General features: G+C 42.2%; 1 protein-coding gene across 1 annotated transcript in view; it reads left to right on the top strand.

The window, feature by feature from the left end:
* The window catches only part of LOC126473706 (troponin C, isoallergen Bla g 6.0101-like), a 115911-nt gene extending 97839 nt beyond the window's left edge, over positions 1 to 18072 (top strand). Inside the window, exons 5-6 of the mRNA XM_050100948.1 lie at positions 7851 to 7982; positions 17897 to 18072. Of these exons, the coding sequence (XP_049956905.1) occupies positions 7851 to 7982; positions 17897 to 17931 (167 nt within the window). The 3' untranslated portion in view covers positions 17932 to 18072. The remainder of the gene's footprint in view (positions 1 to 7850; positions 7983 to 17896) is intronic.
* The last annotated feature ends 515 nt before the right edge of the window (positions 18073 to 18587 follow it).

Raw genomic sequence — 18587 nt, 5'->3', positions numbered from 1 at the left:
TACTCGCAAGTACAAAGAATGCCGACAGCGGCAAGGAGAGCAGACAGCGGCACAAGAGCCGACAGCGGCTCCGCCTCGCCAGTATTGTTGCGCCCGCCTGTGCGGCACGCTTGATCTCACTCGCCCTTGTAACGGCATTTCCAGAACGTCCGTTTCACTGAATTCCTTCGGAAAAACTCACTCCCGAGTAATCTCAAGGAGTCCATTAACACTATCACTGTGGAAAACTCAACACTGTCCATCATCACACGCATGTACTAGCCTGAAACTTAAAACAGCGTCTAAGTACATCGGCAATGACTAGTAAATCACACATTCATGAAATCTTACAGCTAGTTACAAAATCATATTTACATTGCTTAATCTACTGTGACTCAGCTGAAAACTTAAACTAGCAGCTTGGATTTTTCAGGTGATTACTAATCAGTTACTCTTAAATCATTTAGTCAAAATTAATTTCTTATTAATTACAACTTTTTTAACGTCCTCTTGGTCAGGCAAAAGCATGTAAATCTAGCAAATCGTGAAATATTACACTCTATATTTACATACTGTACAAATTACCCATTCTGTGATATTAATCAATCCTTGGTTGGTACAATTTCAAGTCTAGAATGTTCCGTATACCTAATACTTTTCCAGAGCTTGGATACTCTAAACAATAAGCAATTGTGTGAGGTATACCAATGACTTTATACGGTCAATTATAAACAAACTTAAATTTCGAGATTTCATTGTCTATCTCGCTCGATTTCTCATGAGCTTTTACAAGTACTAAGTCTCCGATTGCAAACTTAGCAAAACGCGCTTTAGCGTCATGACGACGTATGCGAGCATCGGCTTTTAGCTTCATTACTTCTCGCAAACGATCTTTTTTCACACCAACACTAATGTCAATCCGTGGAGGGAATTTGATTATCTCTTCCACTAAACTTTTACTTCTATCATCCAACAGGATTTCCTCTGGAGAAAATCCCGTAGATTCATGTCTCAAGGTGTTCATAATTCTCTCAAATACTGCTACATATTTGCCCCATGCCCTTTGGTTGTGATGGCAATAGGCACGGGAAAGTCGGCCTCGTCTTTGTTGGTGTGTTACGTTTGACACACCGTCTACAATACTTTCCAATTCACTTTCTACACTTTTGTCAATACCGAGATTCCTCACGTTACAGTAGTTCAAATTCTTACCTTCGTCAATGGCATCCGGCCAGTTAACAATGTGCATAGGCTGGTATTGCCTAAGCACACCGTCTCCTGCCTCGTCAAAACTAACTACTATTGTTTTATCTTGTGACGTACATGTCAAAGTTTTGCTTTCGCAATTAATCACTGCACGGTACTTTAATAGCCAATCTAACCTGATAATTACTTCCGTAGTTAAGTCTGGCACGACGACAAACTCTTGTTCAAATCGTGCCCCACATATCTCGAAGTTGACAAAAATCTGTTTTGTGACCGGTTTACTGGCCTTCCCAGTAGCACCGATAATTTTCACTCCTGTTACTGGCATAACTACGATGCCAGGTCTGTCTTTCAGTAACTCAAATATTTTCCCAGATACAGCACTCAATTCTGCACCGGTGTCAATCAACACGTTTAGTTGTAGGTCGTGCATATTAACAGACACCACTATCTGTCTACACTTGTCCTCGACTGTTTCTTTATTTTCCCACAGTAAATCCTCGTCTATATCCAGGTCATTCCAGAAAAAACCATCCGGCTTTGATCCTAAATTCGGCTTATCTGGCGGCTTTTTCAGCCTCTGTTCACATACAGTTTTAATTTCAACACGTTTGTCCTGAGGCTTAGTCTGTAGCTTCGCCTCCAATACCGCAACCTTTTCCTGTAACTCGTTAACTTGTGAGTGTTGCTTTGCTATCAATTCATTAATTGTCACCTTCGTTGATTCCTCTTTGGTCAGATTGATTTCATCTGCCAATCTACCTGGAGGAATGTGCCCAGTAATATCTGCAATTACTTCCTCTGGATCTGCGCAACCCACACTGCTACCGTCTGACCGTATAATGTCAGCTCTAACCTCATACACGCTATAATCTATGTGCTTTTCTACCAATCGTGTCCGGCTATCACTAAAATTTTCGCAATCTTTCTCCTTAATACTCTCGCAAAGTTTAAACTGGAGGTTTGCGTCGGATGGGTCGGCTACTTCTACCACTATAACTTTCGGTAAAGTCTGCCGGTCAGGGCCAGAACTTTCCGTTACTACTTCAACATCCAACTCCTGCGAGACGAAACACGACGAATCTTGCTCGTGCTCCCCATTAACATCAACTATGTCTAGTAAAGTCTGCCGGTTAGGGCCAGAACTTTCTATCACTTCACAAATACTATCTTCCTGTGGGACGAGACGCGGCAAATCCTGCCCGCGCTCCCCATAAACACTTCTCCCGTACAGGCCCCTATAATCTCTTAGTTTGTCGTATAAGCGACCGAACTGCCTTAACCAGGACCTCATCCCTCTCTGCATCCCCTCGCTCAATGACGAACATGTTATCCGACATCTGATCTTCTCTCAACAATTGCGAATCATTCTTAAACTCAATCTTCATTTCCGCTGCGGGTGTTACAGCTGCCACTTTATAATCGTTTTCCGGAACACTACTTAAATTGTTCTCACTGACAGTAGATGTATTTTCTACCGCCGTGTCTACAACTGATCTACTACTTGTGGGCGCACTCCTTTCTCCTAACACTGGCACACTCTCCCGCCGTTGATTATTCCATACGGAATTTTCATAACGACGACACCTGGGTTTTCTCCTGTTATTGGGCCGCCAAAATCTCTCCACGCCCGCTCGGCCCCTCACCGGCGCGGCTAATGGTTTCCCTGTCTCGTCCCAGCAGATCTGCTCCCCGGATGCTGCTGAGGCGGCTTATCGCACCCTCTGGCGTTATTACTATCCTGTGAAGCCCGTATCACGTTAGTATGATACTGGTTTACGTCATTCCTGTTATTATTTGCATTGTACCGATTGTTATTACGGTCCGAACTATTATTGCTATTGCTGCCATGGTTGCGGTATGCATTACTCCCATGGTTATTGTTGTTGTGGTACCCGTTGTTGTTACCACGGCCTCTACCACTATCGCGATTATTGCACCAATTGTCCTCGTCCTCAACTCTTTCCAGGAAATCATTGATTGTCCTGTAATTGCTTCCTATGTAGCGTTTTGTATCATCTGGAAGCTTCTTGTAGAGCTCCCAGACTATTTCGGATTCCGTGCGGCGATCACGCAAATATTGGTTGGTTGGTTGGTTGTTTAAGGTTAAAGGGACCAAACAGCAAGGTCATCAGTCCCTTGTTTCAAATAGACTCCATTCTGCTAACGGGACATCTCAGAAAAGTCAGAACAATAAAACGGAAAAAGGGGAAACGTAGAAGGGCAGTCACGTTGTCAATAGTAAAAACAAATGAGGGAAGTACGCAAATATTCCAACTTGCGGATCCAGCCCTCACAAAACTCCTTCATCGAGCCGCGCGAATTCGCATCGAAAGGCCTCGATACGACAAATTCGCGCCAGACACTTCGTTGTTTTTGCTCTGACCAGTATTCAGCCAGAAACAAATTTTTAAACTCGTCAAAAGTCAGGTTCGTAATGTTGAGGTTTAAGCCCCAACGCTTGGCATCACCAGCCAGCACATCAATAACCGCATTAATTTTTCTCTCATTAGTCCATGATCTGGGTAAAGCTCTTTCACAAATTTTAATGAAATCCGTCGCGTGTATACCGCCTTTTTTCAAGGGGTCGAACCGCTCCTCTTCCGTCAACAATTCCGAACTATGTGCACAGATTGGCACATAGCTCTGTTTTTCGTCAAGTTTCTTTTCTAATCCCGACACTCTCGTAATTACTTGGCAAGTGGTTGTCGCAAGCGTTTCTACTTCCCTTTTTTTCTCTTCGCAGGTATTAGCCTGCTTCGTCACTTTGGTATCTACTTCGGATACTAAAGCCTTTAAACTTTCCACCTTCTTTTGATCCTCTTTTTTCACTAATTGAATTTGTTCCGTCACCTTATTCTCGATGATCGGAGCAACTGCTCCTCCTACACTTTTCTCGATTCTGCTAATTTCGGAATAAAAACGAGTATTTATGCTCGCAATTTCCACCTGAACGCCTATCATTTCCTGTTTAAGATTACCGATTTCGGTATTAATCACAACAATATCTTCTTTGATTTTATCAACTTTTGTGTTGACAACTCCAACATTGTTGTTAACAACATTAATAGCTTTGTTCTGATTGTCTAGCTTTCGTTCAATCTTTTCAGACTGAGCTTCTTGCTTGGCAGACAGAGCTTTCATTTCTGCCGATTGACTCTTGATTTCGTTAATCAAAACATTCAATAAATCAGTTAAATTCCCGGAAACTACCGGTTTTACTTCCGTAGCGGCTTCCTCTTTAATTGTCCCCCCATATTCGTCATCAAGGGATTCACATTTGATTTTCACTTCCGATTCCGAAACATTTTCTAAGGTTTGGAATTCCATTTCTGCTCTTTGTTGCGTTTCGGCGGTCGCGTCTTTCATGCTAGCCGCCTGCCTCTGCACAATGGGCTCCGCGGTGCGCGTTTCCCACTGTTCGACCGATTGTTCCGTATCCAAGTCTACCAAATTTTGGCAAATGTTGCCTTCACTCATTTTAATAATTTTCAATATAAATGCCAAATCTCAAATCTAATTAGGATTCCTCCCACTACTTAATCTCGCTGACATAACTGCCTGTTCGTAACCAGTACTTTGTTACGAGATTTGCACAATGCAAAATTCGTGTCCAGAACAACCTCAAATCCGAAATCACCTGTCACCAGGTCGCCACATGTAACCTCCCTCTCACTTATCGACCTTAAAGACAGTGAAAAATTAAAACGCGTGTACCTAATGGAAATTTGGAAAAAGCAATCGTCACCGAAGTTAATTTGTCGGTAAAGAGGGAGGAAAGGGTTACATCTAAATGAAAGGAAAAATGCAAATGAAACTGGTGGAAATTAATTTTGAAAAGGGGTAAAGATAATAAAGAAAGTAAATGTACGGCCGTTACGTTAACAATTAACCACCGGTAATTAGATATTTGAGATTTGGGGGAAATTACGGTCGCCAGTCCGGAGGACAATTACTATAGTAACTGAAAAAGAAAGGTTATTACACATATAATTAGCACTAGAAGCGTGGCAACTAAAGGTTGACACGTGTGGTGTGAAAACTGAAAGTTTGTCAGAAGTAATAAATTTCACCACACTCTGACTTAATTTAGCAAAAGAATTAATAAAACCGGAAAATCGAAAGTTAATTTAGTGACTGAAGTTAATAGTGAGCTTTCTTTCTGAAGCACATCGATATTCAGTAAAATACGGTTAGTCTTGGACTACCTCAACAATCATTTCAAAAGCTACTTGAATCTACGTAATTTAGAAATAAGAGATTTAACTTTGAACTTGAATTAAAAGATTTTGAACAATTAACAATGGTAAAATTTAGTATGTACCAAGCTGAGCTGCAGTCACAGGTAAGCTAAAATACGGTAACAAAACTCGCACTTAACTGAACTTTGAAATTAAAGCAGTGAAATCGAATGATGCTGGCGTTTGAATTTCAACGACACTCGAGTTCATTCCGGAAAAGGAAGGGACCCTGTTTGGTAATGCAATTGGGACAATGAGCAACAAAGGTTCATGCTAAGTAGCTGTAATTTTGTGATGCAACAATTTTAAAAGTTTAAGGAGCTGAGGTCTGCCATACAGTTCTAAAACTTTACGTGCTTCCAGTCTTCCTTGGGTTGATTGAAGGTTTGAAGCCGTCGATCGAGGAGGTGGCGACAGTCACCCATTGTCGGCCGTCGCTGTTGCTGAAGCTGGATGTTGGCGCGCCTTCTTCTCGTCACGGTCACCAGACGAAGCGGGCTCTTGATGTGCGCCAGCTTACGCTTCCCGTCCGCAACACCATGTCAGAAACTATCATAGCAAGTCGAGCGCCATTACATGCTGCCCAACCCCGAAAGCGCGGCAACTCGCGGGAGCTTCACACAACACACCTGCTCCACTGCACCACCCCAGCCAGACTCCCCCTCTGTCCGCGCTCAACGCGACAGAGTTAACACTATCAAAGATCCTAAACACTCTGGTTCTCCACACGACCTATCGATGTATTCGTTCGCTAGCATAGTTTTCCCTAGGCCAGACCCAGCGTATAAATACAAATAATATTCACAAAACAAACCAACATAAATGCATATATATATATATATATATATATATATATATATATATATATATATATATATATATATATATATATACAAACAGTAGAACAATTACAATATATAAAGAGACAGAAATGTCATATCTTGAGGTAACAAAACAAGAAAAAAAAAATAGTACAATAGATGGAAATAGGAGGATATGAATTTCCGGCGTTACAATCCGTAAAGCAAATGGGCATCTGCTAGATCCGCACCTGAGTACTCTTCCATTGCACTGTCCCGAAAACCAAGTCCGTGATGAACACCAAACAGTTGATGCTACATGCTTGCGTAGTCCGTGATGAACCCTAAGCAGTTGATGCTACATGCCTGTATAGTTCGTAATGAACACTAAACAGCTGATGCTATGTGTTTGATGCTAGTAGAGCAATGAAGTTAGGCCCACGTCACACAAGCAATGAAATGAGCCACGTGTCAACATTAACTTCGTTCGATTGTAAAAACAGTGGCCGTGAAGCTAAGAATTGCAACTCACTGTACATTCAGACCAAACGTAATCAAGAGGATATTTCGAAAATTTAATGTATGGAAACGTTTCTTGTAATGCTGATACGTTATGTTTCTGTGTTTCCATAATTAGTGTTATTAAGAAGAGAACTAGGAAATAAGTTCTAACACAGAAATAAAGCGGTTGCTGATCCACATTTATATAACACATTTATTCTCATATGCCTGAGGAATGTTTTCTGAAAGTTTGGCCAAAACTTTCTGTTACGCCCTACATACATTCGCGCCAGTTCTGCAGAGGAATCCCTCACTCACCACCACCCCTCATTTCTTGTCTTATCACTACACTTTTTGTGCTTCATGAACTGAAACGCAGACGATGTCTTATGTGGAACGGGAGAGATTCAAACTTGCATGTGCACTAATTATACTTTCCAAACAGAAGCACAACTAACTGACATATTCAAAAGTACATCACAAAATTTCCACCTCTGCACTGTGTGCAGGACCGAGACTCGAACTCGGGACCTTTGCCTTTCGCGGGTAAGTGCTCTACCAACTGAGCTACCCAAGCACGACTCACGGCCCGTCCCCACAGCTTCAGTTCTGCCAGTATCTCGTCTCCTACCTTCCAAACTTTACAGAAGCTTTCCTGCGAACCTTGCAGGACTAGCACTCCTGAAAGAAAGGATATTGCGGAGACATGGCTTAGCCACAGCCTGGGGGATGTTTCCAGAATGAGATTTTCACTTTGCAGCGGAGTGTGCGCTGATATGAATCTTCCTGGCAGATTAAAACTGTGTGCCGGACCGAGACTTGCCCGCGAAAGGCAAGGTCCCGAGTTCGACTCTCGGTCCGACACACAGTTTTAATCTGCCAGGAAGTTTCATATTAGCGCACACTCCGTTGCAGAGTGAAAATCTTATTTTATTTCCACTTCTGTATCAAATTCACCGATGAAATACGCGAAATTATTTCTTGCTTCGGAGGCTGAACTTTAGCGATCGCGTACCGTCGACCATAGTTAAGTCTAATGAGAGTAACTGTCTTGACGGTCTTTTACAAACAAGTTCTTGTCCAGTGAAGCATTCTAAACCGAACTTTTTTCTTTTCTTTGCAGGCAACGGGTACATAACGACGCAGACCCTGCGGGAGATCCTGCGAGAGCTGGACGACAAGATCACCGAGGAGGAGCTCGACATGATGATCGAGGAAATCGACTCGGACGGTTCCGGGACCGTCGACTTCGACGGTACGCACAAACACCTCTCTGGCTCAAAAATAACGGAGTACAACTCTGCGTAGCAAATAACTGTTACAGGTCTACCACGAATCAATAATCAGAGTTGTTACCGGCTGGTAATCTAATACCTCTCAATATCGTGGAAAAATGAAAAATCTGGAGACAGGTCTTCTGACTATTCTACGGACATTTTTACGATGTATATATCTGATAACACCGAGATGTACGGGGTATTTCAAAAGGATCACCCGATTTCACAAGGCACTATCGAAAGGCGTCAGTCCGTCCAATTTTCAAATTTTTCACGGTTTTATAAATTCGTCTTTCTAATCAGATCGCTAGAGTATCTTTTCTCTGCCTGCGTTTTCTCATATTCTACATGCTACGGAGGAATACCACAAGGGATACAGACAATGAATCTACATGTACATCTACATCCATACTCCACAAGCCACCTGACGGTGTGTGGGGGAGGGTACCTTGAGTACCTCTATCGGTTCTCCCTTCTATTCCAGTCTCGTATTGTTCATGGAAAGAAAGATTGTCGGTATGTTGATTTTGTCCTCATGGTCTCTTCGCGAGATATACGTAGGAGGGAGCAATACACTGCTTGACTCCTCGGTGAAGGTACGTTCTCGGAACTTCAACAAAAGCCCGTACCGAGCTACTGAGCGCCTCTCCTGCAGAGTCTTCCACTGGAGTTTATCTATCATCTCCGTAACGCTTTCGCGATTACTAAATGATCCTGTAACGAAGCGCACTGCTCTCCGTTGGATCTTCTCTATCTCTTCTATCAACCCTATCTGGTACGGATCCCACACTGCTGAGCAGTAATCAAGCAGTGGGCGAACAAGCGTACTGTAACCTACTTCCTTTGTTTTCGGATTGCATTTCCTTAGGATTCTTCCAATGAATCTCAGTATGGCATCCGCTTTACCGACGATCAACTTTATATGATCATTCTATTTTTTCTATTTTAAATCATTCCTAATGCCTACTCCCAGATAATTTATGGAATTAACTGCTTCCAGTTGCTGACCTGCTATATTGTAGCTAAATGATAAAGGATCTTTCTTTCTATGTATTCGCAGCACATTACACTTGTCTACATTGAGATTCAATTGCCATTCCTTGCACCATGCGTCAATTCGTTGCAGATCCTACTGCATTTCAGTACAATTTTCCATTGTTACAACATCTCGATATACCACAGCATCATCCGCAAAAAGCCTCAGTGAACTTCCGATGTTATCCACAAGGTCATTTATGTATATTGTGAATAGCAACGGTCCTACGACACTGCCCTGCGGCACACCTGAAATTAGTCTTACTTCGGAAGACTTCTCTCCATTGAGAATGACATGCTGCGTTCTGTTATCTACGAACTCTTCAGTCCAATCACACAATTAGTCTGATAGTCCATATGCTGTTACTTTGTTCATTAAACGACTGTGGGGAACTGTATCGAACGCCTTGCGGAAGTCAAGAAACACAACACGTACCTGTGAACCCGTGTCTACGGCCCTCTGAGTCTCGTGGACGAATAGCGCGACCTGGGTTTCACACGACCGTCTTTTTTGAAACCCATGCTGATTCCTACAGAGAAGATTTCTAGTCTCCAGAAAAGTCATTATAGTCGAACATAATACGTGTTCCAAAATTCTACAACTGATCAACGTTAGAGATATAGGTCTATAGTTCTGCACATCTCTTCGACGTCCTTTCTTGGAAACGGGGATGACCTGTGCCCTTTTCCAATCCTTTGGAACGCTACGCTCTTCTAGAGACTTACGGCTCATTGCAGAAAGAAGGGGGGCAAGTTCCTTCGCGTACTCTGTGTAAAATCGAACTGGTATCCCATCAGGTCCAGCGGCTTTTCGTCTTTTGAGCGACTTTAATTGTTTCTCTATCCCTCTGTTGTCTATTTCCATATCTACCATTTTGTCATCTGTGCGACAATCTAGAGAAGGAACTATAGTACAGTCTTCCCCTGTGAAACAGCGTTGGAAAAAGACATTTAGTGTTTCGTCCTTTAGTCTGTCTGTAACGCGCGCGTGGCACCCGATACTCCTTAAAGCCTGTACTATGGTAAGTTGACGGGCTTCGCCTTATGAGAAAGGATTTTCGTATAGATATTGACCGCGTGTACCTGAATGGAGGCAAATCAGACTTACACTCACTCTGTAATAACAATGATACGTCAAGCAAGTCCGAAATGCAACTACACGTCAAGACGGACAAGAAACAACACAGCAGATGCTACCAATTTCTTAATAATACGGTCGCCAGCCTAATTAGGCATTAACTGAGTTTCTTCCCTGTACAAGTTGATGTACGTTCATTCAAAACAACACGTAATAACACTGCATAATATGGTAGATTTTAGAACCAGAGAATCTACTGAACTGATAATTTCATTTTCTGTACTGATATGGATAAACCATAGATACATGACTCTACACTATAATGTTTAATACAAAACTTCGTACTGTCTATTGATCTAATTAAAATCGGGCATAGGTTACCCTAGAAATAGCACTTTCGAAACACACACACAATGTCAATTTTGATAAAGGTAAAACACTGATAAATTTTGGTTTTTATATTGACTTTAACTTTGCTGGTCAAATCAGTTTAGAACACTTCACAACTCAAATGAATAAAAAAAAAGGGGGGGGGGGACCCTGAAACTGTTATGATCACTGTATTAAAAAATTTGATTACTGAAATCATTATGTGCTCAAGATTTCCAATATATGAGTTACTACTCTTTTTCATATTATTTCCTGCTCATTTAAATACCATTATATCTGTCTCGAAAGAATTAAACTTCATTACTAAATCAATATCAAAATTATCTTCCAACTTTGTCAGACCTTTGTTATTCGTCTATTGGTTCATTAACAAAATAGTTCTTTAAACATCATTCTAACATAGCTAGGTCTGCAGGTAATTATTATTAACATAAACTTTAATTCTTCATTTCGGGACACTCGGATTGCACAACATTTGGAAAGGACCCTGTCTAGGTTAGTTGTGAGGATAATTAAATGATAGGACAGTTCTGGTAAAATTTAAGTTGTTATTGAACAGTATGGAACAAAAGTAACACTGGTCCACACGAATACAGTACTAAAAGTTTCAACCTGTTCGTATCGATGCGGCGGTTGGTGGGCGACGAGATGGCGAGACACAGAGCACACATACAACCACAGCTATGGCTCTTGATGTATCGGCACTTTATTTCTTCGTAGTGTCGCAATACTTTTCCATTTAGTGCCTATGGAATTTTGCCATGCTGTATGGGCGTTGGAACGGCATATCCGAGGCTCAATGAAACTGCGTCTTCCAGGAGAGCCTCCTCGATCCAGAACGTGTTGCTCAGACCAATGACCAACTCCGACTACTACTGCTGAGCCCGTTATGCCGTGCAGTGCCCGTGTGCGTTTTCCCGCGCTCGCCTGCCATCCACCGTTTACCGCTCCCTTACAGACAGGGTATTGACCCGAGGTTTTACATTCTACATATCCTAATACATTGCCTACGTATGGACCAGACGCACAGTTACAATTTTAACATCTTACAACAGTCTCAACATTTGTTACACTTCAATTCCATTACAATATTGCTTGAAATTTGACATAAACATTAATATTCACATCGAAATTCGTTTACAGTTTTCTCAACACAATGACATGAAACAAAAAGGAAATGAAATCAGAACATCGATTACACTACTTTATCGAAATATCAGAAGAAAAAAATATTATTTATATGTACAACAGTACAGCGTTGTTGTTTTACATGTCATCCTCTGTTTCAGTACCATTTTGGTCACAGAGTGTCTGGACATTTTGTTTTGATCCACCTACCGCTTTGACGTAAGACCAAAATTTCTTATGATTTTCTGCCAAGTCAGTACATAGAACTTTACTTTCGAATTCATTGAACGCCTCTCGCATAGCCCTCCTCACACTACATTTCGCTTCACGTAATTTTTGTTTGTCTGCAAGGCTTTGGCTATGTTTATGTTTGCTGTGAAGTTCCCTTTGCTTCCCCAGCAGTTTTCTAACTCGGTTGTTGTACCACAGTCGCTCTTTTCCATTTCTTACGATCTTGCTTGGCACATACTCATCTAATGCATACTGTCCGATGGTTTTGAATTTTGTCCAATGATCCTCAACACTATCTGTACTTGAGACAAAACTTTTGTGTTGAGCCGTCAAGTTCTCTGTAATCTGCTTTTTGTCACTTTTGCTAAACAGAAAAATCTTCCTACCTTTTTTAATATTTCTACTTACGGCTGAAGTCATCGATGCAGTAACCGCTTTATGATCGCTGATTCCCTGTTCTGCTTTAACTGTTTCAAATAGTTCGGATCTGTTTGTCTCCAGAAGGTCTAATATGTTATCGCCATGAGTCGGTTCTCTGTTTAACTGCTGAAGGTAGTTTTCAGATAATGCACTTAAAAAACTTTCACTGGATTCTTTGTCCCTGCCACCCGTTATAAACGTTTGAGTCTCCCAGACTATATCCGGCATATTAAAATCTCCACCCAGAACTATAAAATGGTCGGGAAATCTACTCGAAATATTTTCCAAATTTTCCTTCAGGTGCTCTGCCACAACATCTGCTGAGTCAGGCGGCCTACAGAGACATCCAATTACCATGTCTGAGCCTGCTTTAACCGTGACCCTCACCCAAATTATTTCACATTTCGGATCTCCGACAATTTCCTTCGATACTATTGCACTTTTTATCGCTATAAACACGCCTCCCCCTGCACTGTCCGGCCTGTCTCTGCGGTATACATTCCAATCTGAGTTTAGAATCTCATTACTGTTTACATCTGGTTTCAGCCAACTTTCTGTCCCTAGCACTGTGTGGGCATTGTGACCTTTTATTAATGATAGCAGTTCTGGGACCTTTCTATAGACGCTCCTGCAGTTTACTATTAGCACATTAATATTGTTATTCCCTGTTGCGTTTTGCCTACTAGTACCTCGTCGCGTCTCAGGAAGCGTCTTTTCGGGCCTAGGGAGGGAATTCTCTAACCTAAAAATCCCACATGTGCACTCCACACGTACTCCGCTACCCTTGTAGCCGCTTCCTGCATGTAGTGCACACCTGACCTATTCAGGGGGACCCTACATGTCTCCACTCGATAGCGGAGGTCGAGAAATTTGCACCCCAGATCTCCGCAGAATCGTCTGAGCCTCTGGTTTAAGCCTTCCACTCGGCTCCGAACCGGAAGACCGCGATCGGTTCTGGGAACGATACTACAAATAGTTAGCTCTGATTCGACCCCGCGGGCGAGGCTTTCCGCCTTCACCAACTCCGCCAACCGCCTGAACGAACTGAGGATGACCTCTGAACCCAGACGGCAGGAGTCATTGGTGCCATGAATGTGTTTCATTCTCAGTTTTACAGCAAACTATGCACCTGTAGTCACTTACACTAAACATGAACAATCGCTGGATCGAATGAATGTTGGCTTCATTAAAAACGCCTGCCACTGGATGAATTCAGGTGGAAATTCTTGACTGAACTTTGCAGTGGGAGCTCGAGGAACGCGGTTGGATGTGTTTTCGAAGGCGGCTCGTATAGCGCCTCTCAGTCGCGATGGGGTCTGGACGATACGAGCGTTTTTAAACGTGTGGCGACGTGCTCGTATCCTCCAGACCCCATCGCCGAAGATGCCGTGTTCGAATTTTGGACGTTAAATCGAGTGTGAAGTTTTGAGGTGAAAAAACTAAATATTGTCTCTCCTATCTTCTGACTGGAGGACGAACCTGCTACAACCGGCTAATTTATCTCGGTGAGCGATTACTTTAGCCTCCCTCCAAGTTTCTTTGATCTATGTGTGTGGAGCAAGGCAGTTTGGATTTTGGACAGAAGTTACAGGAACGCTGACGAGTCAAGTCGCAGCAGAATGTCGGTGCTCCGTCGCCACGAGGGCTGCTTCTGGGCGCGGTTGAACGGCGGTTTTGGACGGGAGTCAGTTCAGGTTTGGATCAGTATTCTCGAAAGCGATTAACCTCAGTTATATTTTCTGCTGTCTTTTTTTAAGATTAAGTTGGAACCGAGCTAGTTCTTTCAACAGCCACGGTCAAATTCATGCCTCGTGCGCCTAGATGACTTTCATGGTTCTTTTTGGAACCAGACCATCCCATCTTTACAGGAAAATGCTGAATCTTGCTTTCAAAAATTCTGTGAGTTTGAATCTTTGTGTGTGAGCAACTATGCGTTCCCTTTTCGTTCCTTAGTAAACGTAATCCTTGCTGAATAATTATGATCAACAATTTATTACAGATTGCCTGTAATGAACCATAGAGTTAGGATTTTATATGTGTTCCACTTTAAAAACAGTTGAGGAGTACTTTTCACCTTTGTCAATAAATCTTTTCATGCAGTTATTTAGTTTGTAAAATTTCATTGCAATGTGCATGCAAGCAACCTTGGATGCTCCTGTGATAACCTACCTCAGGTGCCTACTAACAGAGAGTTACTAAGAAATACTCAGGAAAGTGTAAAGCCAGACCGATCGGCCTGAAGTTCATTTGTTAGATTTCCATGGCGCTTTTTTCTTTTCTTGGGACAGTAACAAGGGCTACAATTTCACTTAATATTTATGGGACTTGTGACGATTTGGTACTCAGGGGTAGGTAGGCAACGTTAAACACTGTATTTGTTGTATAAGAACCTCGAGACTATGAAAAGTCCCTGTTATAGGACGGAAGTTCGACCCGCCAAGGAATTCACTGCCGGTTTTCACTTATGCAGTAAACAATAGGGGCGGCTTTTAATAACTTCTACATCAGTAAGTACAGAAACTTAAGGTGTAACTTTACTTATGCATAGAAACAAAAAAATAACCTTGGCTCAAGTTGTAAGTTTGTGGTTCAGGTTGTTTCAGACAGAAGTCTCCCTGGGACAGCTAGTTCGTTCCCTCAATCATTACCCCATGTGCGCGAAGTGGAGGCGGTGTTGCGGAGCAAATGCCCTATAAAGTTATCCGTTTCAGCAGGTTCCTATGTCTCCCCTATCATCAATTTTGGTGCATATGGCACACCATACAGAAGCAGTAGTGAATGCAGTAACTGCAGACATCCACGCAAAAGTATGGGACGAGTTTGACTACCGTCTGGATGTTTGTCGTTAGCCCAGTAGAAGAAACGTTTGTTTAACGTAAATAAAACCTTCATCCTAAACGTAAATGAAAAAAGTTCCACAAGCTTGCATGTGCATGCATGTGAAATAACTACCGTTGTAAAATCGGCTGGTTCTCTTGGAAATGAAAACTTCGTAGTCCTATGGCCCAAGTTAAAAACATTTACAACTTTCTATCTTTCTTCATGCGGATGATACAGTCTTGTGAAATTGCGTGAATATTTTTTTAAAACACCTTGTCCTATTTAACCCATGTACTTCCCCCACGTCTATCCTTCTGCGCTTAACTGAGATTTCCTGCCCATACATAACTGTCAGCCACGTAAAGAACTGAGTAGATTGCTTTTGTCTGAAACAAAGTGTCATATCTAAGCTGTATCTGTTACTGGACTCGGCAGATGGTGATGTACAAACCACGCTATGCACCAGAATAGGAGGGAGAAGGACAGATTTGCTGAGCATGTAGCAGAAGGTATAAGGGAAGACCACGAGGATACAAACCAAAATCCCTGTGATTACCGGAGTGGCAGGGGGACAGCTTCAGGGTTAGAGCCAAGTCTTGAAAGTCAATAGAACAGAAATGGACCATAACACATGTAGCAGTTTCCAGAAAAGCAAAATTAGTTTTTCATCAGAACGTTAAGTAGCTGTAAAGCAAGGTATATGTGCTTCTTGTATGTCTAGAAAATGTGGAACATTCTGAAGTGATGTTCTCTGCCTCTCTGAGCATCATTCAACTACAGGGATAGAAAAGTGATTATAGAATAGCATCATTTTCGTGTAGAGTGAACGTGGGAAAGGAGGAATTGCAAATATGTGAAAGTTGGACACGAAGTAAAAAATATTGATGTAAGCTGTTTTTGTGTCTATCTGAACCTAGAATCCTGTGTATGTGAGCTGTTATTGAAGAATAGTCATCTTTTGATTGGAGCAGACTACAAGTCCTCTCCAGGAAACTTTCAGCCATTTATGAGAAATCATTACTGACCTACCTGTCAGACAAGAGGTTCAAATGGTTCAAATTGCTCTGAGCACTATGGGACTTAACTGCTGTGGTCATCAGTCCCCTAGAACTTAGAACTACTTAAACCTAACTAACCTAAGGACATCACACACATCCATGCCCGAGGCAGGATTCGAATCTGCGACCGGTGCGGTCACCCGGTTCCAGACTGAAGCGCCTTTAACCGCACGGCCACACCGGCCGGCTTCAGACAAGAGGAAACAGCGTAATTAACGGACATACAGACGACAGAAACTCTAATTATCTGCTGATACCAGTAAATTCAGAGGTACCGGTATTCAGATATTAACGTGTGGACTTTTGAATGTGTCGTGTGCCGTTAGTTGCGAATCTGGATGTAGAGCGGACTATTTAGATTCCTCCAGGCTAGGAACCTTTTAAATAGACCATCATCCACCACCATCTTAATCCTTGAATATACAGTGAAAGTGAAATATAAGAGTGTTGTACTTATTTCATTTACCTAGTACTAATCAGTGAAGGTTTACGGAACCAAAGCTATTCAGCAGTAAGTCAGCACCATCTAGCGGAAAGCGTAGGCATTAACTAACACGCTAACAGAAGTGAACGTTCACGTGTTTCACGGACTGCTTAATATTAACTTTTGTGACTCTTTGACGTCCGCACTCCCTCCGAAAGGTGGCGCAGCCTGTCTTAATCATAAAAGGGAAAATTATTAAATAAAAGCGATATTTACAAGACTCGCAGTAATAGCAAAACACAAGGCCCGCTCCTCATCGGAGAGTCGTCGCTGTCACGTCGGGAAGTAAAGCCGGAAAACCTACCGACGATACGTATCTATGAGCAGACGTCGACGAGGAGCACCTAAAAAGGGAACCGCAAGAGAGTTGAGGATGCTTCAAAGTCCTTTAAGAAAGTTAGTTGAGTCACTTTACAAAGCCACTTAAATAATTCACTCATGTCAGTCACTTACGTCACGTAAATAAGTCCCTTTAGTAAGTCGCCTAAGTAAATCATTTAAGTGATTCACTTAAGCAAGTCTCTTAAGAAAGTCACTTCAGTAAGACACGTAAGTTTGTGACTTCCCTTTGTGATACTCTCTGAAATAGCATATCTGTTGTGGCGTAGCAAGACAGCCACGCCACGGAAGTAGCCGAAAGGCACGCGTTTAGTTCACGCAGGCAAGAGATAGGTCTGTAACAGGATACGTAATGAATGCTATAAAGAAAAGTACGTAGCTTCTGGAATACTTAACTTTAATCCATCCTTGGTACATCGCTATTGACGATATAAGTGAGAATCCATAGATACATGCAATGATACTAATGGCGCCTTGCTAGGTCGTAGCCATTGACTTAGCTGAAGGCTATTCTAACTATTGGCTCGGCTAATGAGCAATCCTTCGTCCATGTAGTCGCTAGCAAAGTCGTCCGTACAACTGGGGCGAGTGCTAGTCCGTATCTCGAGACCTGCCTTGTGGTGGCGCACGGTCTGCGATCACACAGTGGCGACACGCGGGTCCGACATGTACTAATGGACCGCGGCCGATTTAAAACTACCACCTAGCATGTGTGGTGTCTGGCGGTGACACCACAATATCTATCCGAAATACCTTCAAATTTTACAAGCTGGCTCTAAGAACTTGATATCTATGAATTTGACGAGTCTTATTTTTGACAAAGTAATGTTGTGCATGCACTGTTGATACAATGAGCAGTGTGAGCTTTGGTTAAGTGTGTGTTCTGAACTTGTGCCTGTCTCGTTGCAGAGTTCATGGAAGTAATGACGGGTGGCGACGACTAGAGAAGAAGGTCTCCTCGAACACAGGATCTTCGCTGCTGGCTCCTCCCCAGAAGACAACATCAACCACTGCAAGTCCTCTGTTGGCCTGTGTGTGTACATCAACAACAAAAAATCGTTAATAAATGTTTACAGGAACAAGTATTTATCGAATTCTTATTTACTGAATATGCAAACACTATTTCGAATTTAACTAACCATATTTCACAAAGTAGGCTACTATAGAACCCACATCTCAAATTACAAATGTTGACGGAAAGAGTTACGTCTCAATAATAATAGAGCTTCTTGTGATATTCTTCTTCTTTGCGCTGGTGCAGGTGGTTTGTCGTTGGTGTTCTCCGACTTTACACTTTAGCTATAAAATACAGCACAGTTAAATGGAATAACAGCTACAAACGTCTATAACTATTTAATGCATGTCAGTACAGCAATAATAATTACAGAGAATTTAAAAGAAAGTAAAAAAATAGCTTTACCAAGTTATAAGGGCTCTGATGACTCCCTTTGGTCATACACACAACATTAACTGATAATCTATTTCACGTCACACGTTCTGAAGCATACATGTAGTTACCGAGCGGAACGCTTACGAAATGAGTAAAATGAGTCCTGGAACGGTTTCTGGCAAAGGAGGCTTACACGCAAGGTCTCAGACG

Source organism: Schistocerca serialis, chromosome 4, assembly GCF_023864345.2.
Source record: "Schistocerca serialis cubense isolate TAMUIC-IGC-003099 chromosome 4, iqSchSeri2.2, whole genome shotgun sequence".
Taxonomy (NCBI): domain Eukaryota; kingdom Metazoa; phylum Arthropoda; class Insecta; order Orthoptera; family Acrididae; genus Schistocerca; species Schistocerca serialis.
This window is presented reverse-complemented; position numbering and strand designations above follow the sequence as displayed.